Source organism: Cebus imitator, unplaced genomic scaffold, assembly GCF_001604975.1.
Source record: "Cebus imitator isolate Cc_AM_T3 unplaced genomic scaffold, Cebus_imitator-1.0 Scaffold108, whole genome shotgun sequence".
NCBI classification, from domain to species: domain Eukaryota; kingdom Metazoa; phylum Chordata; class Mammalia; order Primates; family Cebidae; genus Cebus; species Cebus imitator.
In genome coordinates, this window is record NW_016107423.1 from 15,355 (window position 1) to 38,612 (window position 23,258).

The window sequence follows — 23,258 nt, forward strand, 5'->3', positions numbered from 1 at the left end:
TTCTACAACATCTTTTTGGAGAAGTCTTAATGATTACACTAGGATCAACAGAATCCTATAACCAAAAGTCCCTTTCTATACTTTAACTTGCACTAACCATGCTGTTGAGAAAGCTGCTTTCAGGATGTAAGAACTAGATTAAAATTAGTGTTTTCTAATAGGTGTGCAATACAGAGCTGGAAGCAAGAATAAAATTATCCACTTCAAGGAAAAGGAATATGATTATGGGGGGGGAAGTATATGAAGTGAAAATACTGTTTGAATGTTTTACTGTAATTATTTAACACAAGGCCATATATTTAAATTATTATCTTTTTGTATGTCATTTGAAAACATTTAAGTACATCTGGATAGAAGTGGGGGGTTCTTTGTGCATCTGTCAATAAGTAGCTTTTTGACATTTGTTTATTGCATGAAAATATACTTGTAAGGAGTTTCATAGCCTATTCAGTGTAAGCCTATCTCCTTCATATTTAAGAACTTCGATATATGTTTGGATTTAAACAAGAGCAAATTGTTGTACATGCTTTGGAGGAAAAAATATTTTAAGTGATTAAAAAATGTTTTTTATCTAATAATACCACAGTCCTATTATACCTCCTTTTACACATCATAATGAATGAGTGATGAAGAACACAACTGTAGATTTAAACTAAAATGAAATAAAAAAGAAAGAACAAGAAAGACAGCCTGCATAGTGACAAGAATCTGTCTCCCCTCATGCCAGTGAAGTTCTAGCTGTGAGCATGCTCAGACCATGGGAGGCACCCAAGTTACTCTATCAGAACTCCTTCTGAGGTATGAGGAGGATACGTCTAATAACTCAATTGCTGTAAGCTTATTATTCTTTTTCTGGTTTTAAACATCTCTTCAGCCTCAGATTGATTGCAATGTTCCTTCTACTTCATTTCATCGTTCTCATCAATGTCAAAGGTAAGGCTGCTACTTTCTCGCTGTAAGTGCAATTCCCAAAAATTACATTTCTATTTAGTTCTATGGCAGTTGTAATACATTTATTGGGGTGTTTAAAAAAACAGACATCAAATTTGCCTTGTATTTGTCATTATCATTAATTGCTTGTAGTCCCATATAGCCTAGTAATTTTTAGATGCAACAAATTTTTCATAGAAACATGGCTTTGTATGTTAGTAAAGCTGTAAATAAAATATTTCAAAAAATGATGTTGACTATCAATTAAAATGTAGAAAACATTTTTAGGATTGGTTTTAAAAAGTATGACAAATTAATAAACTATTAATAAACTAAAATTGTGTTTTGTGGAATTTCAACCTGTCCATAAAATTCATGTAATTGTTAGTAACTATCTTGTATTAACGTAATTAAACTGGAAACTCCAAAGCTACAGGCAGATCTAAAAACCAGTATCCGTCTCTAAAAGTAAACCTGTCTAAAATAAAGTTATTAAAAATCCATAAAAGTGCATTTAGTTAGATAATTTTCTTTTGTTTTTAATTTGTGGACATTTTTATTTCAGTCAAACTCTTAATTTTTAAGTCAGTAATATTTTCATTGTAAAGCTGACCAAAAAATAAAACCTAAATCTTTACTTGGTTTTAAAGAAAAAGACTTGTTGTCAGCCTATTCCTTCATAAACAACCTATTAATTATACCCAAGGTTTGCTGGGGCTTATTATTATTCAAAAATGTTTCTATTTTAATTTGTATTTTTTCTTAAAGAATTTTGATAAGCCTCTGAGAATAAAGGTTAAAATTTGAAATTATTTTTATTTTCTGAGAAATTTGTTTTAGGATTTTTAAATATTCGATTTTATTAAGTGGATTCCAAGTGAATATTTTAAATCTTGAAATAAAAGGCAATACTTATCAAGTATTATTTTAAAACTTCTAACAAACAAAAGATTTTTAAAAGACTTAAAATATCTCAATTTTATTTTGAATTTAAAATAATACTAAAACTTTCCTTCAGGTATTTAAAAATATATATCTCCATACACCTAGCATGACTTTTAGTTTATATTTTAATATCTCTTACATGAAAAGCTAAGTGTCGACGATGGGGAAACAGTATAGGAACTCATCATGCATGCAATACAGTTGTAGCAGGCGGTGTATTTCTTTGATTTAAGGTCCTACTTTAGAAATTCATGTTCTATCCACATTTGAATATTCAATTTTATATGATTTTAAGAATATACAGCTACAAAGTAGTTTCTTGGATTTAAGACATGTCATAGAGATCATGTGTACCCTTAAAAAATTATTTAATATGTAGGACTGTAACCATAGTTAACCAGTTTTACTATACTTTTGCCTTTACTCATGATAATGCATTTAACTGATTTTGCTTAAACCTTTTATGAGATGAAAAACATCTATTACCAAAATAACATTTGTGATTTACCATGTGTAAAGGCATCCTTTAAACGAAAACAAAAATTCAATTAGATAATTTTTGTTTGATTTTATTTCTAAGTAAATGCCATATTTCAAACTCCTAGTACCAACTTAATACATATTTACGGATTAATTATAATTCTCTGGAAAGTTTTATTTTCTAATTTTATATTACTTTTGACTGCTAATTTAAACCTTTATGTTTAAAATGATTTATTTTCAAAGCAAGACACATTAATCAATGCTTTGACATCTTACTCCTACTTACAAAAATAATAGGATTTGCTATATAATTAGTAAAACTTATTTCTTTTTACGATAAAATTGTGGACAATTAAAATGGTAAGGCTTTTCATAGTAACCAAAGAAAGCTCATTTAGAATTGACTAAGAGTAAAGGTTGTCTTTTTAATTTATATAATATTTGTGATAGACTCTTAGGCCAGATCTAAACACAATAGAAAATTAGAAATTATATGGTTGTCTTTTCTCCTCTGACCATTATCACTCTGGAGTGCCTAAAGAATGAGTGATATTGGCTGCCTTAAGCTACAGGCAGTAATAGATAACTACACATAACATATCTTATTACTATTACGTGTATTTTATCATTAATTAATTCACTGTGTCTCTTTGTTAACCAGCTTCAAACCACTTTTTAAAAAAACATTTCTTAATGGACAAATTAGGGACATTATTACAAATCAAAAACAGGGGCTTATGTAGGAAATTAAAAGCATGAAGTATTGAAGCTGCTACTTGGTAACTACCAATTGCTACTTACTCAAGTAATTTACTTAACCTCCAAAATACGCAGTTATCCAAAACTCGACCTGAGCAGTGTTTTGAAGGAAGCAGTGTTTGACTGCCCCCTAATGGCCAGGCTCAAGACACGCCTGGGATGGGCCTTTAAATAGGGATGTCACTCTGACTTGAGGCAAGCTTTTTCATCTGAATTTTAATTTCACACCTTTACATTCATGCTGTGGATAGTTGTGAAAATCAATTACATTTCAAGCCAGTCATCCCGAAGACTGACCTGCTTGCTGGCTGAACGGAACCCACTGTGAGGGAGGAGGAAAAAGATCGGGAACATGGGAGTTAAAACCTTTAGAGATGTGTTATCTCTGAAGACACCAGCTAAATACATCTCACAACAGATGCTTACTCGTGTGTTCATCTTACTGTGAATAAATACGACCAGATGTAATCAAAGAGTTTTAAGGCCTCTCACTTGAAGTGACAAAATTGCCCGCCATGTCAATTTTAAAGGCAAAATTGGGATGCTGCTTTCTAATAGGTTGATGTTAAAAAAAAAAAATGGCACATTTTTATTCTGGATTATAGTAACCCAAATAAAATTCAATTAACAAAGAATGATTCTGTGTAAATAGTTATGCTACAAAAACTGCACTGAATTTTTAGGAATACTTATCTATTTAAGAGCCCAGAACAGCTTGGTTTAGTTATTTGGTAAATATATGACTTTACATTCATTATGTAAAATGAGTGTGTTTGTTTCACATGTGAAGTAGTAGTGGAATTAGAGGTCTAATTATCTAAAAACAAAAAACAAGCCTCTCATAGGCTTTGCTCACCTGTACTTCCAGGTGTTTTGTATGTATTTTTAAAAATTAAGTTCACATTGAAAGTCAATGTTGTTATCAGAAAAGTGCCCCAAAGCCAAAATAAAACAGCTAATTCAACAGTCATGTGATAAACCGATTTTTGAGTGTTTTAGGATACAAAAAGAATTGAGATTGAGGCCATGCTGTGTTGCACACCTGTAATCCCAGCACTTTGGGAGGCGAGTGAATCACTTGAGGTCAAAAGTTCGAGATCAGCCTGGGAACCATGGTGAAATCCCATCTCTACTAATACAAAAAAATTAGACAGGTAGGGTGGTGCACACCTATGGTCCTAGCTACCTGGGAGGGTGAGGCAGGAAGATCGCTTGAACCTGGGAGGCAGAGGTTGCAGTGAGCCGAGACTGTGCCACTGTACTCCAGCCTAGGCGACAGACAGAACGAGACTCCGTCTCAAAATTTAAAAAAAAAGAATTGTGATTGAAAAATTTAACTTTATTACAAAGTAAAAAGCCTTTACAATATGTTCAATGTGATTGATAAAGTTCTCCTTTCCTATCCTGCCCCTTCCCACTGTTCTGACTCTGGCCCCTTTGTTCCTGTTCAAGCCTCTCCCTTCTTCTTGCCCATACCCTCCCTGCTGTCTCTCTCTTTGTGCTTTCTCTTCCCACCGTTCTTTATCCTCCTCTCCTCCTCGCCTTTGCAGGCATCTGTCTCAGCTGCTCTCCCAGCCTGTTTTCCCTCCATTTCTGTCTCACTCTCCTAACCCCATCCTTGTCTTCCTGGTGTTCTCATCTCTGAAATCTCCCCTCTGCTCTCCTTGAATCTGCTCTTCCACTCTCTTGCTCTGAGTTCCCATCAGCTCCAGCTAAGCCTTTGTCCTGGCTACATCCCATTCTCCGTAACTCACACCTGCTCCATCCTGACTGGTCACATCTGCCTTTTCATTTCCACTTTGGAGGACATCTATCCCTCGATTTGCCCCCTTCCTCAAGTATTCCTGTCTCTGATTGCCTCCTGTCTTTGCCGAGCTCCCTCCCCAGGGGCTTCCTGGATCTTCTTTGTCTCCCTTTTTTGGCCCTTGCCTTCTTTCTATTATTTGTCTCTATCACCACAGTCTCCTGACCTGGCCAGTGGTCACCATGTCTGTTGCTTTCTAGAGTACCTGCCCAAACAGCACCAAATGAGTATTGCATTTCTGTATTACTTCAATACTGGCATGCTGTCTTTATCTAGGTGCCATAATTTGTCTACAATTCTGAAATGCAGAAAGCTCAGAAAACTGAGCTGATCACCTTTGCCTACAAAATCTGGTCAGAATTGGCCAGGAGCTATTTAAAACTCTTTATGCACCTATTGTAAAATTTCATACATTGTGCTATAGAAAAATGTTCATGTGTTTGGTTACGGAATTTTGCCCCAGGCCTGTAGGAAATGTTACATAGCTTATAGCATGTGTATTAACTTTCTAAAATTAAAAAAATATTATAAATTCTGCATCATATCTCTCCAAAGGGTTTCTTCTGTGATGGTACAGATCTCTATTAGCCATCCTCCTCTTCAGATCACCAACTGTTCTATGCCATATTATTCTTGAGTGGTATAATGGGTTTTTAATTTGCCCAAGGAAATTCAGTGTTAATAGAATGTATCTGATAAAGGAAAGATAATTTTAACTAATTCTCCTTTTCTCTGATTCTAGTTTATTTTCTATTCAATCACTAGGTTTTTTTTTCAGTTACTATATGATTTATTCCAATCACTCCCGCTGTGTTTAAAGCTGTCTGTTTGGGTTTCATAAACTTTCATTCTTATTTTATGATATCTTCCTTCCATTACTTCTCTGAGAAATTTAATCATGCAGCGTTTAAACTAGTCTTTAAAGCTCTATCGGCTGGGCGCAGTGGCTCACACCTGTAATCCCAGCACTTTGGGAGGTTGAAGTGGGCAGACCACCTGAGGTCAGGAATTCGAGACCAGCCTAGCCAACATGGTGAAACCCTGTCCCTACTAAAAATACAAAAAATTAGCCAAGCATGGTGGTGCATGCCCATAGTCCCAGCTACTTGGGAGGCTGAGGTAGGAGAATTGCTTGAACCCACAAGGTGGAGATTGCAGTGAGTCAAGATTGTGCCACTGCACTCCCCCCCGGATGCACTCCAGCTGGGCAAGAGAGTGAGACTCCATCTCAAANAAAAAAAAAAAAAAAAAGCCTATAATCCCAGCACTTCGGGAGGCCAAAGCAGGTGAATCACTTGAGGTCAGGAATTCGAGACCAGCCTGGTCAACACAATGAAACCCCATCTCTACTAAAAACACAAAAATTAGCCTAATGTGGTGGCAGGCGCCTATAATCCCAGCTATTCGGGAGGCTGAGGCAGGAGAATCACTTGAATCTGGGAGGAGGAGGTTGCAGTGAGCTGAGATCACGCCACTGTACTCCAGCCTGGACAGCAGAGCAAGACTCTGCCTCAAAAAAAAAAAAAAAAAAGTTCTATCATCTCCTAATTTCCCAGGGATGAATTCTCCATTTTTTGGAGCCCTGGACATTTTTGTAAAGTTGGAAGAATGTTTCTCCTGCACACAGCTCCCCAAAGTAGTCTCAAAAAGTACTTCCATATAACCCAGGGAATGTTCAGATCTAAACTGTCACATCGCAGGGTTTGTGCCTGTGGGTGATCCAGTTCCAAATCTCATGCCCATTTACAGAGGTATTACCACTCCTTTCCCTGTTGGCCATGGGCAAGAAGCATTATTTAAATCACATTCTTGGTGGTCAGTTATACCATGCCCTATGCATTGTCAGGGGTTCAGTCCCAGTCCTTGGCTTCAGGAGATCCCAGCCTCTGCCAGTTGGGCTGCACTAAGCCCCTTTCTCAAACTGGCATTGGGCTCAGCTCTGATTGCTTCTCCAGTCCCACCTCCCTGCAGAACAAGTGGCTTTTTCTGAATTCATGTTCTATGGAGAGCTTTCTCTCCTATAACCTAAATGTTTTAATAAAAAAAATATAATATCAATTTTTTCTGTGTCTATGGAAGAGTATGGTGTGAAAACATATTCAGAGTTTTCTCACAATGGATGACCTTGATCCAGAAGTTTAGCAAAGAAGGTAGCTTTTGTCTTTCAGATTGAGCATTTTCAAAGAGTAGACGTGGGTGAGCATATACAACAGAGATTTGGAATCATGAAGTAAAGTGCTACACAAACATTAACAGATTAGGAGAGCAACAAGGATGCTGGATTTGGGGTCAGCAAACCCATGTTCAAGTCATAGCCTTGACATGGACTAGTGTTTGGCTTTCGGCATACCAAATAATCTCTCTGCTTCATCCACAATACTTACATAATTATCTAGTTTCCAAGAACCGCTTGTCATGATGTCAAAGATTCCAGAACTTCCGCCCCTGAGGATTCAATAGGTCTATGGTGGGCCGTGGGGTCTGGACATTTAGGTAGCAGCCAGGTGGTTCTGATAAACCTATTCCATAGATCATACCCCTGGAAAAACTGCTCAAAATATACATGGGCTTTCTTTTCTTTGAGATGCTAATTTTTGTTATATTCTTTGTATGTACTAGGATTGCTCATTGGATTCACTTGGATTATTTAACACATTACTTCTACTTGAAATGGTGTTTTAAATGTGAGGACAATAAAAACAAATTAAGTATCTGGTAAGGGAATGGCTGAATCTACATTGTCTAATTATCAATATAAAGTTTCTTAACAAATAGTATAATTCAAAAACTGTAATTAATATGCTAGTTTACCTATAGAGCAGTCTTGATGTTAATTACCACTCCTGCCTTTAAGAGAAATTAATAAACCCATAACACAAATGGCTAAGGAAGAATCTCTTCTGATTTGGAGCCAGATTCTACTTCTTATTCGTCACTTGGCTTTCATTATCCAATTTTTACTCGATTATAGCTCAGCCAGCAGACATTAATTAGATAGGCCTCTCTCTTTTCCTCTGATTCACACCTTGTCTGGGACATTCTGTTTCAACCCCATAGTCTAAAAATAGTATATCTATTGCTGTAGACATTTCTACTCCTAATTTCCTTCCATTAAACCCATGGTGTATAAGAAATGTGGCAGATACGGATTCTCTTTCATTCTGCCTTGAGAGTCACTATAAAATATGCCTGTAAAAGCCTCAAATTCAGTCTGCGGGTGAGATGATAGTCTCCATGTAAACTTTCTTATTCATAGGAAAGGATAATAATCTACACTGAGTGTTACGGAAAAACGCTGTTCCCTTATTTGAAGCCATTTCCTTTTTGGCTGTTTCCTGTTTCCCACTTTAAAACACCATTCTTACTGTAATAACTAAAGTTAAAATTAACTACTTGAAAAATAAGTTGCCCTCCCTAAAAGCACAGGCTTAGGCAAATGCTGTTATTTTTGTTCACTTTACCTGTGAATTGCAAGTCTTGAAAAGAATAAAGGATGATAAAATTACCTGTGCTATGACCCGGTTCTCAAAATTTTATGGGCTGCCTTGCCCCAGCCTATATAGATTACAGCTGAAAAATTAGGAGAGGCCCTTTGTCACCGCTCCTCTTCCATAGAAGATGGCTAAAAAAAAAAAACCAGAAGACAGTGCCAAGCAAGTTTTTCACTTAAAAAACTGAACCATTGGTGTAAGATAAATGAAAAAAAGAAAAGGAGCATAAAGCTATTATATGCACTCAACCTACATTGATGTCATAGGCAGCAGATGTACGCCCAAGTTTGGCCTGAGCTTCTGACGTGGATTATCACTGAAGTGCTCATGTGCTCTCCACTCCCACATATGTAGCTTTAGGTCTATGTGGCTCACTTACAGAAACGGCATTGCTATTCCTGAAAATGTTAAGTTTAGACAACAATTTTTGAGGCAGCTGCTATATACTAAGAACTGAAAACTTTTCTAGCCATTGAGAGAATCAAAATTAATAAAATAAATTCCCTTACTTTTAATGGCAAAAACTGTAATTTATTTTTGCACCAGCCTAATACAATAATAATGACATGCTATAAATATTACATAGAGGTATGTGCAAGATGGTTTGCGTAGAAGAAAAGGTAAGATTGTACTGAGGAGTGGTTTGGGAAGGTCTCAGTAAAGTTTTTACAAAAATAATTTCTGGGATGAATATCAAAGAAATAGGAAATGTATCTAAAATGTAATTTCAGTTTAGATACACAGAATACCACATGCTACAATCTTAGCATCTTAATTATCTTAAAAGTCAGGGCTGCCAGGAATGTTTTCCTAACTGAATACAAGATAATTGTAAAACTGAAGGAGAACTGTCAACTGGCCCTGCTTGATCTGAAATCACTTTGGATTTGTTCATTTTCAAGATTATATAGCATGTCATTGAGGAATATTCCACAAGTTTTCATCCATTTTATTTTTCAAAGATCCTTGGATTGTTTCTAGCTTGGGGCTATTATGAATAATGCTTCTGTGAATATTCTTACATGAATCTCTTGGTGCACATGTGCATGAATTTCTATGGGCATTTACCTAGAAGTAAATCTACTGACTCATAGGGTTTACACAACTTCAAACTTAGATAATGACAAACTGTTTTCCAAAGCAGCTGTTCCAATTAACACTCCCACCAGTGTATGAGAATTTGCATGATTTTACATCCTCACCAAATAGTGTATTGCTGGGCTTTTTAAAAAAAAATTATACCCATGCTAGTAATCTTAGTGATATTTATTGTGGTTTTAATTTGCATTTCCCTGATTATGAATTAGATTTAATACCCTTTCAGATGTTTTTTGTCATTCAAATATCCTTTTGTTCAGTACCTATACAAGTCTCTTGCCCATTTTTCTATTTACTGTTCATTTTTTCTTTATTGATTAGTAGGACGTCTATACGTTTGCTAATTACAGACACTTTGCAAATATCTTCTACTCTTCAGCTTGTTTTTACCTCTCTTAATGATGACTTTTTAAAAATACATTCTTAATTTTTATATCATCTAATTTAGTTATCTTTTCCTTTATGATTTGTGTTTTTGTTTGAGTTTTCTTCTTTGTATTCTCCTTAATACATCTACCTCACAATCATAAAAAATTTTCTCTTATGTTATCTACTAGAAATTATATTGTTTCACATTTCATATTTCAATCTATTCTACCTGGAATTGACCATCCTCACTGCTCTGTGGTACAAGTGATTACATGTGTGTCTGGCTTTTTCCAAACTTTCTATTCTGTTCCATTGGTCTATTTTTCAATCTTTGTACTGACATGACGCTGTCTGAACTATTGTACCACTATAATAAGTCTTGCCATACTGATAATGAGTCCTCTCTCCTTGTTCTCCTTCTTCAGTGTTGGCTTGGCTCTTCCTGTTCTTTTGCATTTCCACATGCTGCCTTTGAGAATCAACTTATCCATTCCTACACACATGCTCTCAGGATTTTTGTTCAGATTGCTTTGATTCTATAGATTGATTTGGGGAAAGAATGAACATCTTTAAAATATTGTCTTCCACTTATTTAGGTTTTAATGTCTTTCTCTAATAGTATATACTTTACGTAAATGGCTTGCCCATTTTTGTTACATTTATTCCTAAATACATGACCCTGTTCATGCTATAGTAAAAGGTGTGTTTTTAAAAAACATTTCATTGTCTAATTGTTGCTAATATTTAAAAATATAATCGACTTTACAGAAACTTTGCAAAACTCACCAATACTAATAATTTATTATTTTGGATTTTAATATTCATACCATATTATTTATTAAATCACTGTTTTATGTCTTTTAATAGTCACACCAAATTATATATTAAATCACTGTGTTACGTCTTCTCTTCCAATATATATACCATTAATTTACTTTCCTTGCTTAACTCCACTGGCTAAGCCCTCCAATACAATAACAAATAGATATAGTAATAGTGGACATCATTGTCCTCTTCCCAGTCTCAAAGGGAAAGCCTTCAAAAACTCACTCACATGCTGTGGGGTCTTATAGATAACTACGCTTAATTAAATCAAGTAAGTTACCTTCTATTTTTAGTTTGTGTAGTTTGTTTGTTTGCTTTGTTTTGTTTCTTGAGACAGTCTCGCTCTGTTGCCAGGCTGGAGTGCCCTGGCACTATCTCGGCTCACTGCAACTTCTGCCTCCTGGGCTTAAGTAATTCTCCTGCCTCAGGCTCCCAAGTAGCTGGGACTATAGGTGTGTGCCACCATGCCCAGCTAATTTTTGTATTTTTAGTAGAGACAGGGTTTCATCCTGGTGGCCAGGATGGTCTCGATGTCTTGACCTAGTTATCCATCCACCTCGGCCTGCCAAAGTGCTAGGATTACAGGCATAAGCCACTGCGCCCAGCCTTTCATAGTTATTTTAACGTCAGGATCTGGTAGTTCCACCTCTGGAGCCTCTCATAAGCAGAGTAAAAGACAAGTGACAAACTGCGAGAAAATATTTGTGGGTTACAGAACAGAGGGCTAACCTCCCTAAAGAATTCTGGTTGCATTTCCAGATTCCGTTTTCTCACACGTAGTTCCAAACGCTGTTCCTGACTATTGCTGTCAGTAATGAAAGTTTCACCATCTCATCAGCATGAATTAGATGAAAGACAGTCTTTTCAAAGGAATACATTTTTCATAAAGCCAAACGTATTCCTTTGAAAAGATTGTCTTTTCTTCTGTAAATACGTTCTAATTTTTAACAATAAAATACTACTTTTCTAATAAATCAATGTTAAAATATGTGGTAACTCAGGGTTTTTAAACCATCCTTATTTTACAAACTAAAACATCAGTAACTTTTGGCAAGTTTCTCTAAATTCTTTAATTGAATTTATTTGGTCTAAGAAATGCAAAAGTCTAGAAACCTCGGTGTACTGACAAAGTAAACAGAGCCAATGAATTAAGGAGATAAAGAGGAAGAAAAGGAATCTTTAGAAAATATGGAGGGAAAAAAGCTTAACCTGGTGACCAAGGTTGGACGTGTCAAATGCAGGACACCAAGCAAGACAAGGACTATAAAAGAGCCATTGGATTTAGTGTCAAAAAGGACAATAGAGATTCTGGTGATAAGAATGTCAGTGGAGCAGCAAGGTCAAGATGGAAGCTGTGGATTTAAGAACAAAAGTGTGATAAGGAAGTAGAGACACTGACTTACTTGTATGGTTCTTCTGAGAAATTTAATCGTGAAGGGGAGGTGAGTATATCAGATTTACAGGCAGGCAAATATAACAGGATTTGGGTTGGTTGACTGGTTTATTTGTTTTGAAGATGGGAGCTGTACAATGGAGAGACAAAGATATTGAAAATAGCCTGGAGCAGTGGCTCACGCCTATAATCCCAGCACTTTGGGAGGCCGAGGTGGGTGGATCACTTGAGGTCAGGAGTTCAAAACCAGCCTAACTGACATGGTAAAATATCATCCCTACTAAAAATACAAGAAAACATGAGCCAGGCGCGGTGGCACACACATGTAATTCCAGCTACTTGGGAGGCTGAGGCAGGAGAATCACTTGAACCCAGGAGGTGGAGGTTGCAGTGAGCCGAGATCACGCCATTGCACTCCAGCCTGGGCAACAAGAGTGAAAATCCATGCCAAAAAATATGCATATAATATAGGAAAGAAAGGAAACAATGAATGCAGAGCCTGAGAAAGTGAGGTCGAGTGGAATACAGAACATAGATGGAAGGCTTTACTAAGGGAAGGAAAAGAGACTTCCATTCTTTGTGCAACACAGAAGAAGCATCCAGGGCCTTGGTCTAGTCCTGTGCAGTTTCCATACACTCAGCAAGAGCAGCCTATGTTGACAGTACCCACACTTGCATGAGGCGGGTCCTGCCCAAACACACACTGCAGCTTGGGATGCAGGTACATTCATAAGTGGATAGGAACAGAATCTGGGACAATTCCCACTAAGAGGAAGAATGGCCGTGGAAGTTCCATGTGTCATAGCATTTAATGCCTCTGAGAGGAATTAAAAGACAGAGAGAGGCAAAGGAACCAAGGTACCACCTTCTCTCCACATTTCCCAAACCAAGTTCCCATCGGGCTTCCTCTCACCTGTCTCCTTCACAATCCCCCTTTCCATCCTTTCCATGGTCTCCTCGCCTTCACCCACCACACTACCCATTCTCTCCATTCACTGCTCTCAGCCAGGCTTTAGGAAGAAGGTAGTCTCTCAACTCACGCAGAACAAGATGAATTTTACATTACATAAAAGATAAGATTTTAACCTAAAATAATGCATCTCTAAAGTTGGAGTTTTGGCAGTTTACCAGTCAGCAGAAATAATACTTTTGGAAGAGAAGTCCTCCTTATTCTCTTAAATCCCTGATAACCCACAAGGGCCACAGTATTCTGTTCGTGACCCACATAAAGGCACCCAGGCAAGGAGGATGTGGGGCTGACATCCATCCCTGTTAAGTATGATGTTGGCAGTTTGAAATTCTTTTTTTTTTTTTTTTTTGTATTGAGCCTACACTCTGTTCCATGATGTTAGGCATCATTTCCCCAAATCTGTCTTTCAAACATCAGGGAGTCATCTGAAAAGGGAGAGGAGTAATATTTTCTGCTCCCCGCCAAAAAGAATACCTGTGAGTAGTGTCCTGAGGGAATTTCAGCAGCATGAAGTGGTGGCTTTGTCCCAGAACAAAATGACAGAAAATAGAGGTTGGGAGAAATTCTGTTAGGACAGGAATCTCTGAAATGGAAAGGAGGTGGGGTGAATATGTGTGAATGAAACTGGATCAAAATTCTGAATATAATGATGAATGTGGCCAAGAAACACCATCCAGGCAGGGAGGACCAAACAGTTGCATAAAAGGGTAGGATTGCCAAGTTTAAAAAACAATGACAACCTCCAAAAGGTCAATTTCTCTTTGCCTACCTTAACATAAAAGCCTTTGAAGACAGACTTCCCTAGCTTTCTTCAAACAAACAACAAATCATCCACCCCGCAAAGGGGGACTTTTAGTAAAATTCACTCTTCACAGAAGTGGGGGGTGCTCCGGGCAGGTGCACTCAGCTGATGGAGCTGCTTCTCCTTGGCTTCTCAGTGGAGCTGCCAGGGATGGTGCTGCTGCCCGCCTCCAAGATCCCAGCCCCTGAGGTAGGAATGGATGCTGTCTGCCTTGCTGACTGACAACAAAACGCAGCATATAGTAGGCACTAAGTTAACACTTTCTGGATGCTAAATGAATGTTTCCTCTGGTGCTGCAGTTAGTAGGCTCTTTAAAGCAGATAGCACAGACTTCATCAGTAATTTCCATAGCCCCTCTGCAGCTCCATTGCCTTCCTCGGTGGCCGTGTGGTCTGACTTGGGTTGAACACCATTAAGGGTGATGCACTCCTCCTTGGCATGTACCCTCTGTGCTCCTCCTGGAGCCATCGTCCCTGGTGTTACAGCCAGAACATATGGCTGAGAGGATACAGGCTTTCTTCAGCTGTATGTAGGACTAGCATTGGCAGAGAATTGAGAAAGCAAAGGGGACTTGTATATCTCCATCAATTCTGAAACTGAGGACCTGAAATATGATTCTCACCTGCTGTTTCCCAATAACCCAGAGAAAGTGTCAATAGGCAGCAAAAAATAGCCTTGGGAAGCAGTCCAGATAGCTTTAAAAAGCCATCCAAACTTCATTTTAAAATCTCTTGGCACAGACACATACAGAATATTGACCAGAAGACAGAAGAAGAGTGATGACTGAGCAATTCTCTTTCATATGTTCAAGGCTCCCCTCAGCTGTGTGTTTGGCAGGGGTCCCATGGAAACCATCAGCTGAAGAAGCCATCAGCATTGGGGGGATGCAGACATCCTCCATTTTCAGCCTCCCCAACCTTCAATCAAAACTGTTTCTTTCTACTTTCAAAGATGGCAGGAAGAATACACAACAGAATACACATTCTACAGACAGTCAGCAATTCTTTTTTCACTATGTACCAAGTACAGCAGGGGTTCTTAATTATTATTTAATTTGTATAATGACAGAGCAGAATGATAAATGAAGTGCATGAAAGACTAAACAGTATTTTCTCATCAGAATAACAGCCAAAATCTGCCGCTTTGGGAAGCTTAAATTTCGAAAAGCGCTCTCCTTCTATTCTTTTTTTTTATTTCTAAATGACTCATTAATTCACATGTTCATTTAAAAAATTATTGAGTACCAAGTAAGTACTAAGTTAGACAACAGAGATACAGGCCGCAGAGAGAGGAGGGTAGGGAATAGACTGTATTCATTTATTTTCCTTCTACATAAAATTTGTGCTTTGAAATGTCTTCAGGAAGATGCCACTCGGGGGTGGAAAATAGGGAATTATGAGAAATGTAGTTGACGGGTTCTATTCATACATGTTCAGTCTCTTCCACCCCTTTTTTAACCACACCTGCTAGATGCGACTCAATTTGTTTTTCCTAGGGAAAAGGAACCCATCTTGATTCCTTTTATTTATGACAGTTGATTGCTTATTTGTCCCTGCCTCCTAGATGGTCTGCATATGTGAGATGGGCATTTAGTTAGGTCCAGCCCTCAAAGAACTCACAGTCAGCCGGGTGAGGTGGCTCATGCCTGCAATCCCAGCACTTTGGGAGGCCAAAGCGGGTGGATCAAATGACCAATATGATGAAACCCCATCTCTACTAAAAATACAAAAATTAGCTGAGTGTGGTGGTGTGCTTCTGTAGTCCCAGCTACTGCGGGGGATGAGACAGGAGGACTGCTTGAACATGGGAGGCGGAGGTTGCAGTGAGCTGAGATTGCGCCACTGTACTCCAGCCTGGGAGACGGAGCAAGACTCCGTCTCAAGCAGAAAGAAAAAAAAAAACCCTCAGTTATTTTCATGATAAACCCTGGAAGGAAACACCATGTGCCACCTTCAAAAGATCCTACTCACACTGCCTTACCTTTCCATTTCAAAATACTCTAACCGAATGCTTAATCGCTTCTTCTAAACATTAAGAAAATATTGTTAGGAGGTTGTATGGACATTTTCCTTGGTTATTTATCATTTACAGTTCTCCTTCAGCTTTCAAAAGAAATTTGAAATACAACAAATCATGCATGTGATACCGCTTTCAAGACGGAGTAACATAAAGAAGTAGGGGAAGCTTTTATTTTAGTCCCTTTTATTTCTTCCAAAGAAATCACACGAAAAATCATGAAATGTGATGGCACAGGAAGCTTCCATTTTACAGAGCTTCCTTCTTAACATTCTATTGTCTTACCTGGTGTGGAAATTGCCTGTGTGCTGACATTAACCCAGTGTTACCATGGACCAGGCGCTGTCCGCACTTCATAAGCATCAGCTTGTCTATTCCCCAAAACACACCCACAAAGGAGATGCTGTCATTAATTCCACTTTAAATTGGAGGAAACAAAGGTTTTTTTTTTTAATTTTACTTTAGGTTCTGGGGTGCACGTGCAGGTCATGCAGGGTTGTTGCATAGGTGCATACTATATCCAGCATTTCTCCCCATGTTATGTCTCCCCACCCTTCCTACCACCGGCTGTCCCTCCCCTAGTCCCCACCTCCCAACTGCCAGCAAACTGACACAAGAACAGAAAACCAAACACCGCATGTTCTCACTCATAGGCTGGTGTTGAACAATGAGAACACATGGACTCAGGGAGGGGAAACAAAGATTTAAAGAGGTTAAGTAGCCTGCTCGAGGTGGCACAGCTAGTGAGTGGCAGAGAGGATACGAATCCAGGTCTGAGTGTCTCCGGAGTGCATTATCACTAACGAATGTGTTTAAATAGTGGGTCACATCCCATTAGGGGATCATAAAATCAACTTGGAGGCTTGTGATCCCTTCCCAACTGAATAGAATAGCAATGATCAGAGGTCATCCCACATAGCTTTAAAAAAATGGTATTTCAGGAAATGTTGTTTTCATTATGTGGATGTGGGTGTGGGTGTGGGCATGAGTGTGCGTGGATATGTGCTAGTGTGTGTGGGTATGAGAGTGAGTGTGGGGGTGCAGGTGTGTGTCTGGAGTGTGGGTGTGGATTGTGATATAAATCACAGGTATATGCTGGATTGTGATATAAAATACCTTTCTAGGCTGGGAGCAGTGGCTCACGCCTGTAATCCCAGCACTTTGGGAGGCTGAGGTGGGCAGACTGTCTGAGCTCAGGAGTTCGCGACCAGCCTGGGCAACACGGTGAAACCCCATCTCTATTTTTAAAAAATACAAAAAAATATCGGGTGTGGTACTGTGTGCCTGTAATCCCAGCTACTTTGGAGGCTGCAACAGGAAAATTGTTTGAACCCAGGAGGCGGAGGTTGCAGAGAGCCAAGATGGCCCCACTGCCCTCCAGCCTGGGCGACAGAGTGAGACTCCGTCTCAAAAAATAAATAAATAAAATGTTTCTAACTGTAAATTACTGCCTTAAAAATTTTCTGAGCCACGATACAAAGATATATTGACTCTCTCTCTCTCTCTCTCTCTGTTGTTCATGTTCCAAACACAGGAGGACTACCCGTTTTTATAAATCTGCCTCCTACAGAAATTTTTACAAGCAAGAAGTTAAGGGATTTTTAAATCTATGACTCAGTATGCCTCTCCCTGCATGAACAGGCTTAACAAGCCAAACCCAGTGCCATGCAGCAGAGAAGCCTTCCTAAAATAGTCACAGACTTGACTGGTCTTACGCCTAGTTGCCGATAGTAAATCTTTCATCCACCACTGCAGCAATAGCAGAGAAAATAATTTTTGCTTTTGTAAGAACAAAACACCAATGAGCAGAAAAGCATCCCAAAGCCATGCTCTGAGTCTTCCTCCTCAGTCAGAAAAGACCCCAATGTTGTGGCCGTGGCAACATCTGAGGGTGTGCACCCACACACACGGCTGCCCCGGAGAAGGCCAGAGGCTCTGCTTTTCAGTGCCTGCTGGATCTCCAGGGTCATCAGAACTAAACGATTCAAGCTCAGATAATCTATTCATCCTCCCTAATGACATCACTAAAGGTTCATGTGCATTTGTAATTTAGACGTAGCTTTAGTGCCTAAACTCCACTCCTACCCTTTAACAAATGACATTACATGGTAATGACAGCAGTAGGTTCTACCTCCTTTAGGAGAGCCTCCTGTGGGGGCTCAGGGGAGGACATCTCTCTGCAAGGCAGCATTGGCGCGGAGGGCTCAGGCCTCACAAGGGCATTTTCCCAAGAACCAAAGTAGATGTGCCTTCGTGTTCTCAGTCATTTCCTCATCTCTATTTGGGGATCATGCTAACTGTACACAGTTGCCATTAACATGAAATCAAGTAACTAGGAAATCCCCAGCACAGAGTAGATGCTGTTCCTCAAAGTTTGCTCCTTATTCCTTTGCTATGTTAAAAATATCACCTCCCACATCCGCACAAGGAAATTCATGGTCATGATGCCAGCCTTCAGTGGCGTGGTTAGGAGCACTATGCCCACATCCCTTTATCCCTTCAATGAGTCACAATGACCTATAGCCATTCCTGTGTCTACACTCTCCTTAAATCAATTTCTGTGAAGTTCCAAAATTTTTTTTTTTTTTTTTTTTTTTTTGAGTCAAGCTCTGTCACCCAGGCTGGAGTGCGATGGTGCCATCCTGGCTCACTGCAACCACTGCCCCTCAGGTTCAAGTGATTCTTCTGCCGCAGCCTCCTGAGTAACTAGGACTACAGGCATGTACCACCATGCCTGACTAATTTCTGTCCTTTAGTAAAGACGGAGTTTCACCATGCTGGCCAGGCTGGTCACAAACTCCTGGCCTCAAGTGATTTTCCTACCTCAGCCTCCCAAAGTGCTGGGATTACAGGCACGAGCCACTGCACCTGGCCAGAACTCCTTTTTGAAACATCCATGACTTTCGTAATTTTATTACCCAACTTATGAACATGTCTCTTTATTTTCTGAAAAGTTTTCTCTCAAAATGGAAAGAATATCTCTTACATCTAAATTGCTAGAATTGTTTTGGTCATCCTATTCATAGATATAATAATTTTGTAAAATGTCAGTTATATTTCCTTTCTTTAGTTTCTTATTCAGCTCAGCAGTTATTCAACTCTCATTGGTCTTCTCTTATGTACCCTGCACCAGAAGATTATTTCTATCTAGACCTGATTTATGCTCCTTGAAATGCAGGTTCCTGAATTGATCGATCGCCTCGTAGTACAATGGCAAAGGGTATGCCTATGGGGTTAGAGGGATGATTCAACCCCACTCTGTGTCACCTCCTAGATGAACCACTGCAGGCAAAGTATGCAACTTCCCTAATTCCAAAATATGAACGATAATATCACCCATCCCATAGTCTGGCTGAAAGATTAATGATGATAACTACTGTGTGAAGCATCTGGCAAACAGTAGACCCAGTAGACACCAGACATGAGTGTTCAATGGTCAATCCTAGTTGCCCTCATTCTAATGTGCTTCTGGATTTCTCTCTAGCTCTCTCTTAAACTCTCCCTTTGCAGGTATATTTTTATCATGCCACCTCAAATTCTTCTTATAAATGATTAATAAGTAAATAAATCTACACATTTGACTGTATTAGCTCATGGTTATACCTTTCCGTTTCCAAGAGTGTATGACTCCTTGATTTCATACAAAACTAGGACAATATATCTGGTTTTGTTTATGATTACCTTGTGGAAGTGAATTCAAAACGAACCTGGATTCTGTGCCTGATATAGCTAGAGTTGGGTGTAATCATGGCTGTCTAAAATGTTATAATTGGCCGGGCGTGGTGGCTCACACCTGTAATCCCAGCACTTTGGGGGCCCAAGGTGGGCAGATCATGAGGTCAGGAGTTTGAGACTGGCCTGGCCAACATGGTATAACCATGACTCTACTAAAAATACAAAAATTAGCCAGTCGTGGTGGTACTTGCCTATAATCCTCAGGAGGCTGAGGCAGGAGAGCCGCTTGAATTTGGGAGGTGGAGGTTGCAGCGAGTTAAGATCAGATCAGGCCATTGCACTCCAGCCTGGCAACAGAGCGAGACTCCGACTGAAAAAAAAAAAAAAAATGTTGTCATTAAGAATATTATTCAAAGAAATTGTGCACCGAGAATAACACTAGAGGAACTCAACTGTTATGTTTCTTATGAAAATTAAATGAGACAACATGGAGAGAGCATGGCCATGATAACGCTTTGTTTTTGCCCCCTCTTTCATGTAGATTTTGCACTGAGTGAAGGTAGCCCAATCACCCCTCCCTGCCAAAAAGGATATTTTCCCTGTGGGAATCTTACCAAGTGCTTACCCCGAGCTTTTCACTGTGATGGCAAGGATGACTGTGGGAACAGGGCGGACGAGGAGAACTGTGGTGAGTGCTCCCCTTGGCTCCGCATGTGTGCCTCACTTTATGAACACCCCAAAACTATGGGTCGGTTGGACAATGATTGTGATGAACTAGGAAAGCTGATTTGGCGTTCTGTAGGGACTCCCCTTGAAACACAAATAATGACTCCCCAGTGTATTTGTGATAACGACTTCAATTTTTGTATATAGAGGTTGCTTAAGTCAGAAATACAGTGTCATAAAATGTTATATTTTATAAAAATTGAAATTATATTTGAAAATCTACCTGGTACTCACATTTTAATTTTAAGGGACTTCCTATGACTACCTCCTTATGGCTGGTAATTTGGTTCAGCTTCAAGAATATTCACAAAGTACCCAAGCACGGTGGCTGACATCTGTAGTCCCAGCACTTTGGGGGGGCCAAGGCAGGTGGATCACTTGAAGTCAGAAGTTTGAGATCAGCCTGGTCAACATGGTAAAACCCCGTCTCTACTAAAAATACAAAAACAAACAAACAAACAAAAATTAGCTGGGTGTGGTGGTGGACGCCTGTAATCCCAGCTACTGGGGAGGCTGAGGCAGAAGAATCACCTGAACCTAGGAGGCAGGGTTACAGTGAGCTGAGATTGTGCCACTGCACTCCAGCCTGGGCAACAAGAGCGAAACTTCATCTCAAAAAAAAAAAAAAAAAAAAAAAAAAAAAAAAAAAAAAAAAAAAAAAAAGAAAGAAAGAAAAGAATATTCATAAAGTGTGAATGGGCCTAGCTAGAGAATTAATTGATAAAACAGACCTATACTGAGTGCCCACTATGTGCCAGGAGATCTCCAAATCACTGGGACACAGTGAGCTCAAGGGAGACAAGTGTCTTGACATTGTGGAGTTCACATGGGCAATGTGAACTAAGATGATAAACCTGTATGCAAAAATTAAATAATCTCAATATGATAAGTAAGGAAATGAAACAGGATAATGAGATAAAAAGAAACTTGGAGGGAGGGATACCTCAAGGACGTAACCAGAGAAAATCTTTTTAAGATGGTGACACTTGGATTGAGAACTAAATAAAAAAAAGAAAGAAACTATGAAATATTCTAGAGAGGCAGAATTCCAGGCAAAGGCAACATCAAGTGCAAAGGCCCAAGGCTGACTGAAACAGGACAATGTGTTTGCTGGTGTGTGACTCAAGCAGAGTGAACAGGGATATACACAGGAAATGAAGGGGTAACCAGAGGCCAGATCACAGAGCATCTTACACGCCAATTTCAGCTCTGTTCATTGAAACAAAAAAATATTCTTCTCTGGAGGAAACTGATGCCAAGAGAGGCTGACATGTCTAGTTAATCTGAAAGAATCCTGTGTGTTTTCTGCCACAGAGAGCTACCTCTCTTCAGCACTGCCAACCAACCATCGAAGTGGGGCAGCAAAGCCCACACATGCATCTCTAAAATCTGCTGTCCTTCCCCGGGGTACTCAGGCATGCCTCCCTCTGAGGGACACAGCCTCTGCCCACACTTCCCATGGATCACTTCTACTTATTCTTTAGGGCCCAGTTTAAGTGTCCCCATCTCCAGGAGGGCTTCCCTGGCCCCCTGAAGCTGTATCACTGGTCTAGGATGACGGCAGTTTCTGTGTGTTATCATAGCACCCTGGGTGTATCTGTACGCTGCACAAAGTAGAATGCCTTATCTTTTCACTGTTGTTGTTGCTTTTAGTTTTAGTTTTTTGTTTTTTTGTGGGGGGCGAAGCCTTGCTGTTGTCACCCAGGCTGGAAGGCAATGGCTCGATCTCAGCTCACTGCAACCTCCGCCTCCTGGATTCAAGTGATTCTCCTGCCTCAGACTCCTGAGTAGCTGGGATTACAGGCACCTGCCACCATGCCTGGCTAATTTTTGTATTTTTAGTACAGACGGGGTTTCACCATGTTGACCAGGCTGGTCTGGAACTCCTGACCTCAGGCGGTCTGCCTGCCTTGGCCCTTCCAAAGTGCTGGGATTACAGATATGAGCCACCACGCCTCACACAAGGTCTCTTCTCAAAAAGTTTCTTTCTAGGAAAATAAACAGAATTTACCTGAGTCTCATCACTAGAGTCAAGAGCAGTAGAGTACACAGTAGGCACTCAATCAGTGCTCAGTTTTGGAGGCAGCTCTCTGGATGCCAATGGGCAAGTTAGTCAAATTCTTGTCCTTTCCTCTTTGCTGCATGGGAACCAGAGACCATGAATGTTTACTCCATGGGGATTTCTGAACCCAAATTAAATAATGCAAGTGAGGGAGCCATCATAGTAGGATCAATGAGGATATTAATAAGAAATAGAAATAAAGATTCCAAGGATTGAAGCAGACTATGGGCAATTATTTTAATTTACTTAGGTATTTGTGTGAAAGTCAGTATCTTACATTATAATGCATATTTTATTATTTTATAGCGTATACTGAAATAACTATACTTCACAATTAGGCCTCCTTTTTTAAAAACATGATTTATCACAAAAAGAAGAAAATTTGGCAAATAAATTATATTTACATAAGACAAATTGAAAATATATGACAAATTGAGGAAATGTGATTTTTCTCAGTAAGACTCAAAACCTTTATTTATTTGTTTGTTTGTTTGTTTATTTATTTATTTATTTATTTAAGACAGACGGAGACTCTGTCACCCAGGCTGGAGTGCAGTGCCATGATCACGGCTCACTGTAGCTGTGTGACCTCTTGGGCTTAAGCTATCCTCCCACTTCAGTCTCCCGAGTAGCTAGGACTACAGGTGTGCACCACCACACCCAGTTAATTTTTTATTTTTTGTAGAGAGAGGGTCTTCCTATGTTTCCCAGGCTGGTTTGAGCTTCTGCATGCAAGCAACCCACCCACCTCAGCTTCCCAAAGTGCTAAAGTTAGAGACAAGCGCCACTGTGCCCAGACAAAAGCCTTTATTTTTTTAAAAAAAAAACATTGCGGCCGGGCGCGGTGGCTCAAGCCTGTAATCCCAGCACTTTGGGAGGCCGAGGCGGGTGGATCACGAGGTCAAGAGAT

At 39.4% G+C, this 23,258-nt stretch overlaps 1 protein-coding gene across 1 annotated transcript in view; it reads left to right on the forward strand.

The window, feature by feature from the left end:
- The first annotated feature begins 739 nt into the window (after positions 1-739).
- Positions 740-23,258, forward strand: part of RXFP2 (relaxin family peptide receptor 2) — a 65,796-nt gene continuing 43,277 nt past the window's right edge. The window contains exons 1-2 of the mRNA XM_017537930.2: positions 740-933; positions 20,102-20,248. Of these exons, the coding sequence (XP_017393419.1) occupies positions 891-933; positions 20,102-20,248 (190 nt within the window). The 5' untranslated portion in view covers positions 740-890. The remainder of the gene's footprint in view (positions 934-20,101; positions 20,249-23,258) is intronic.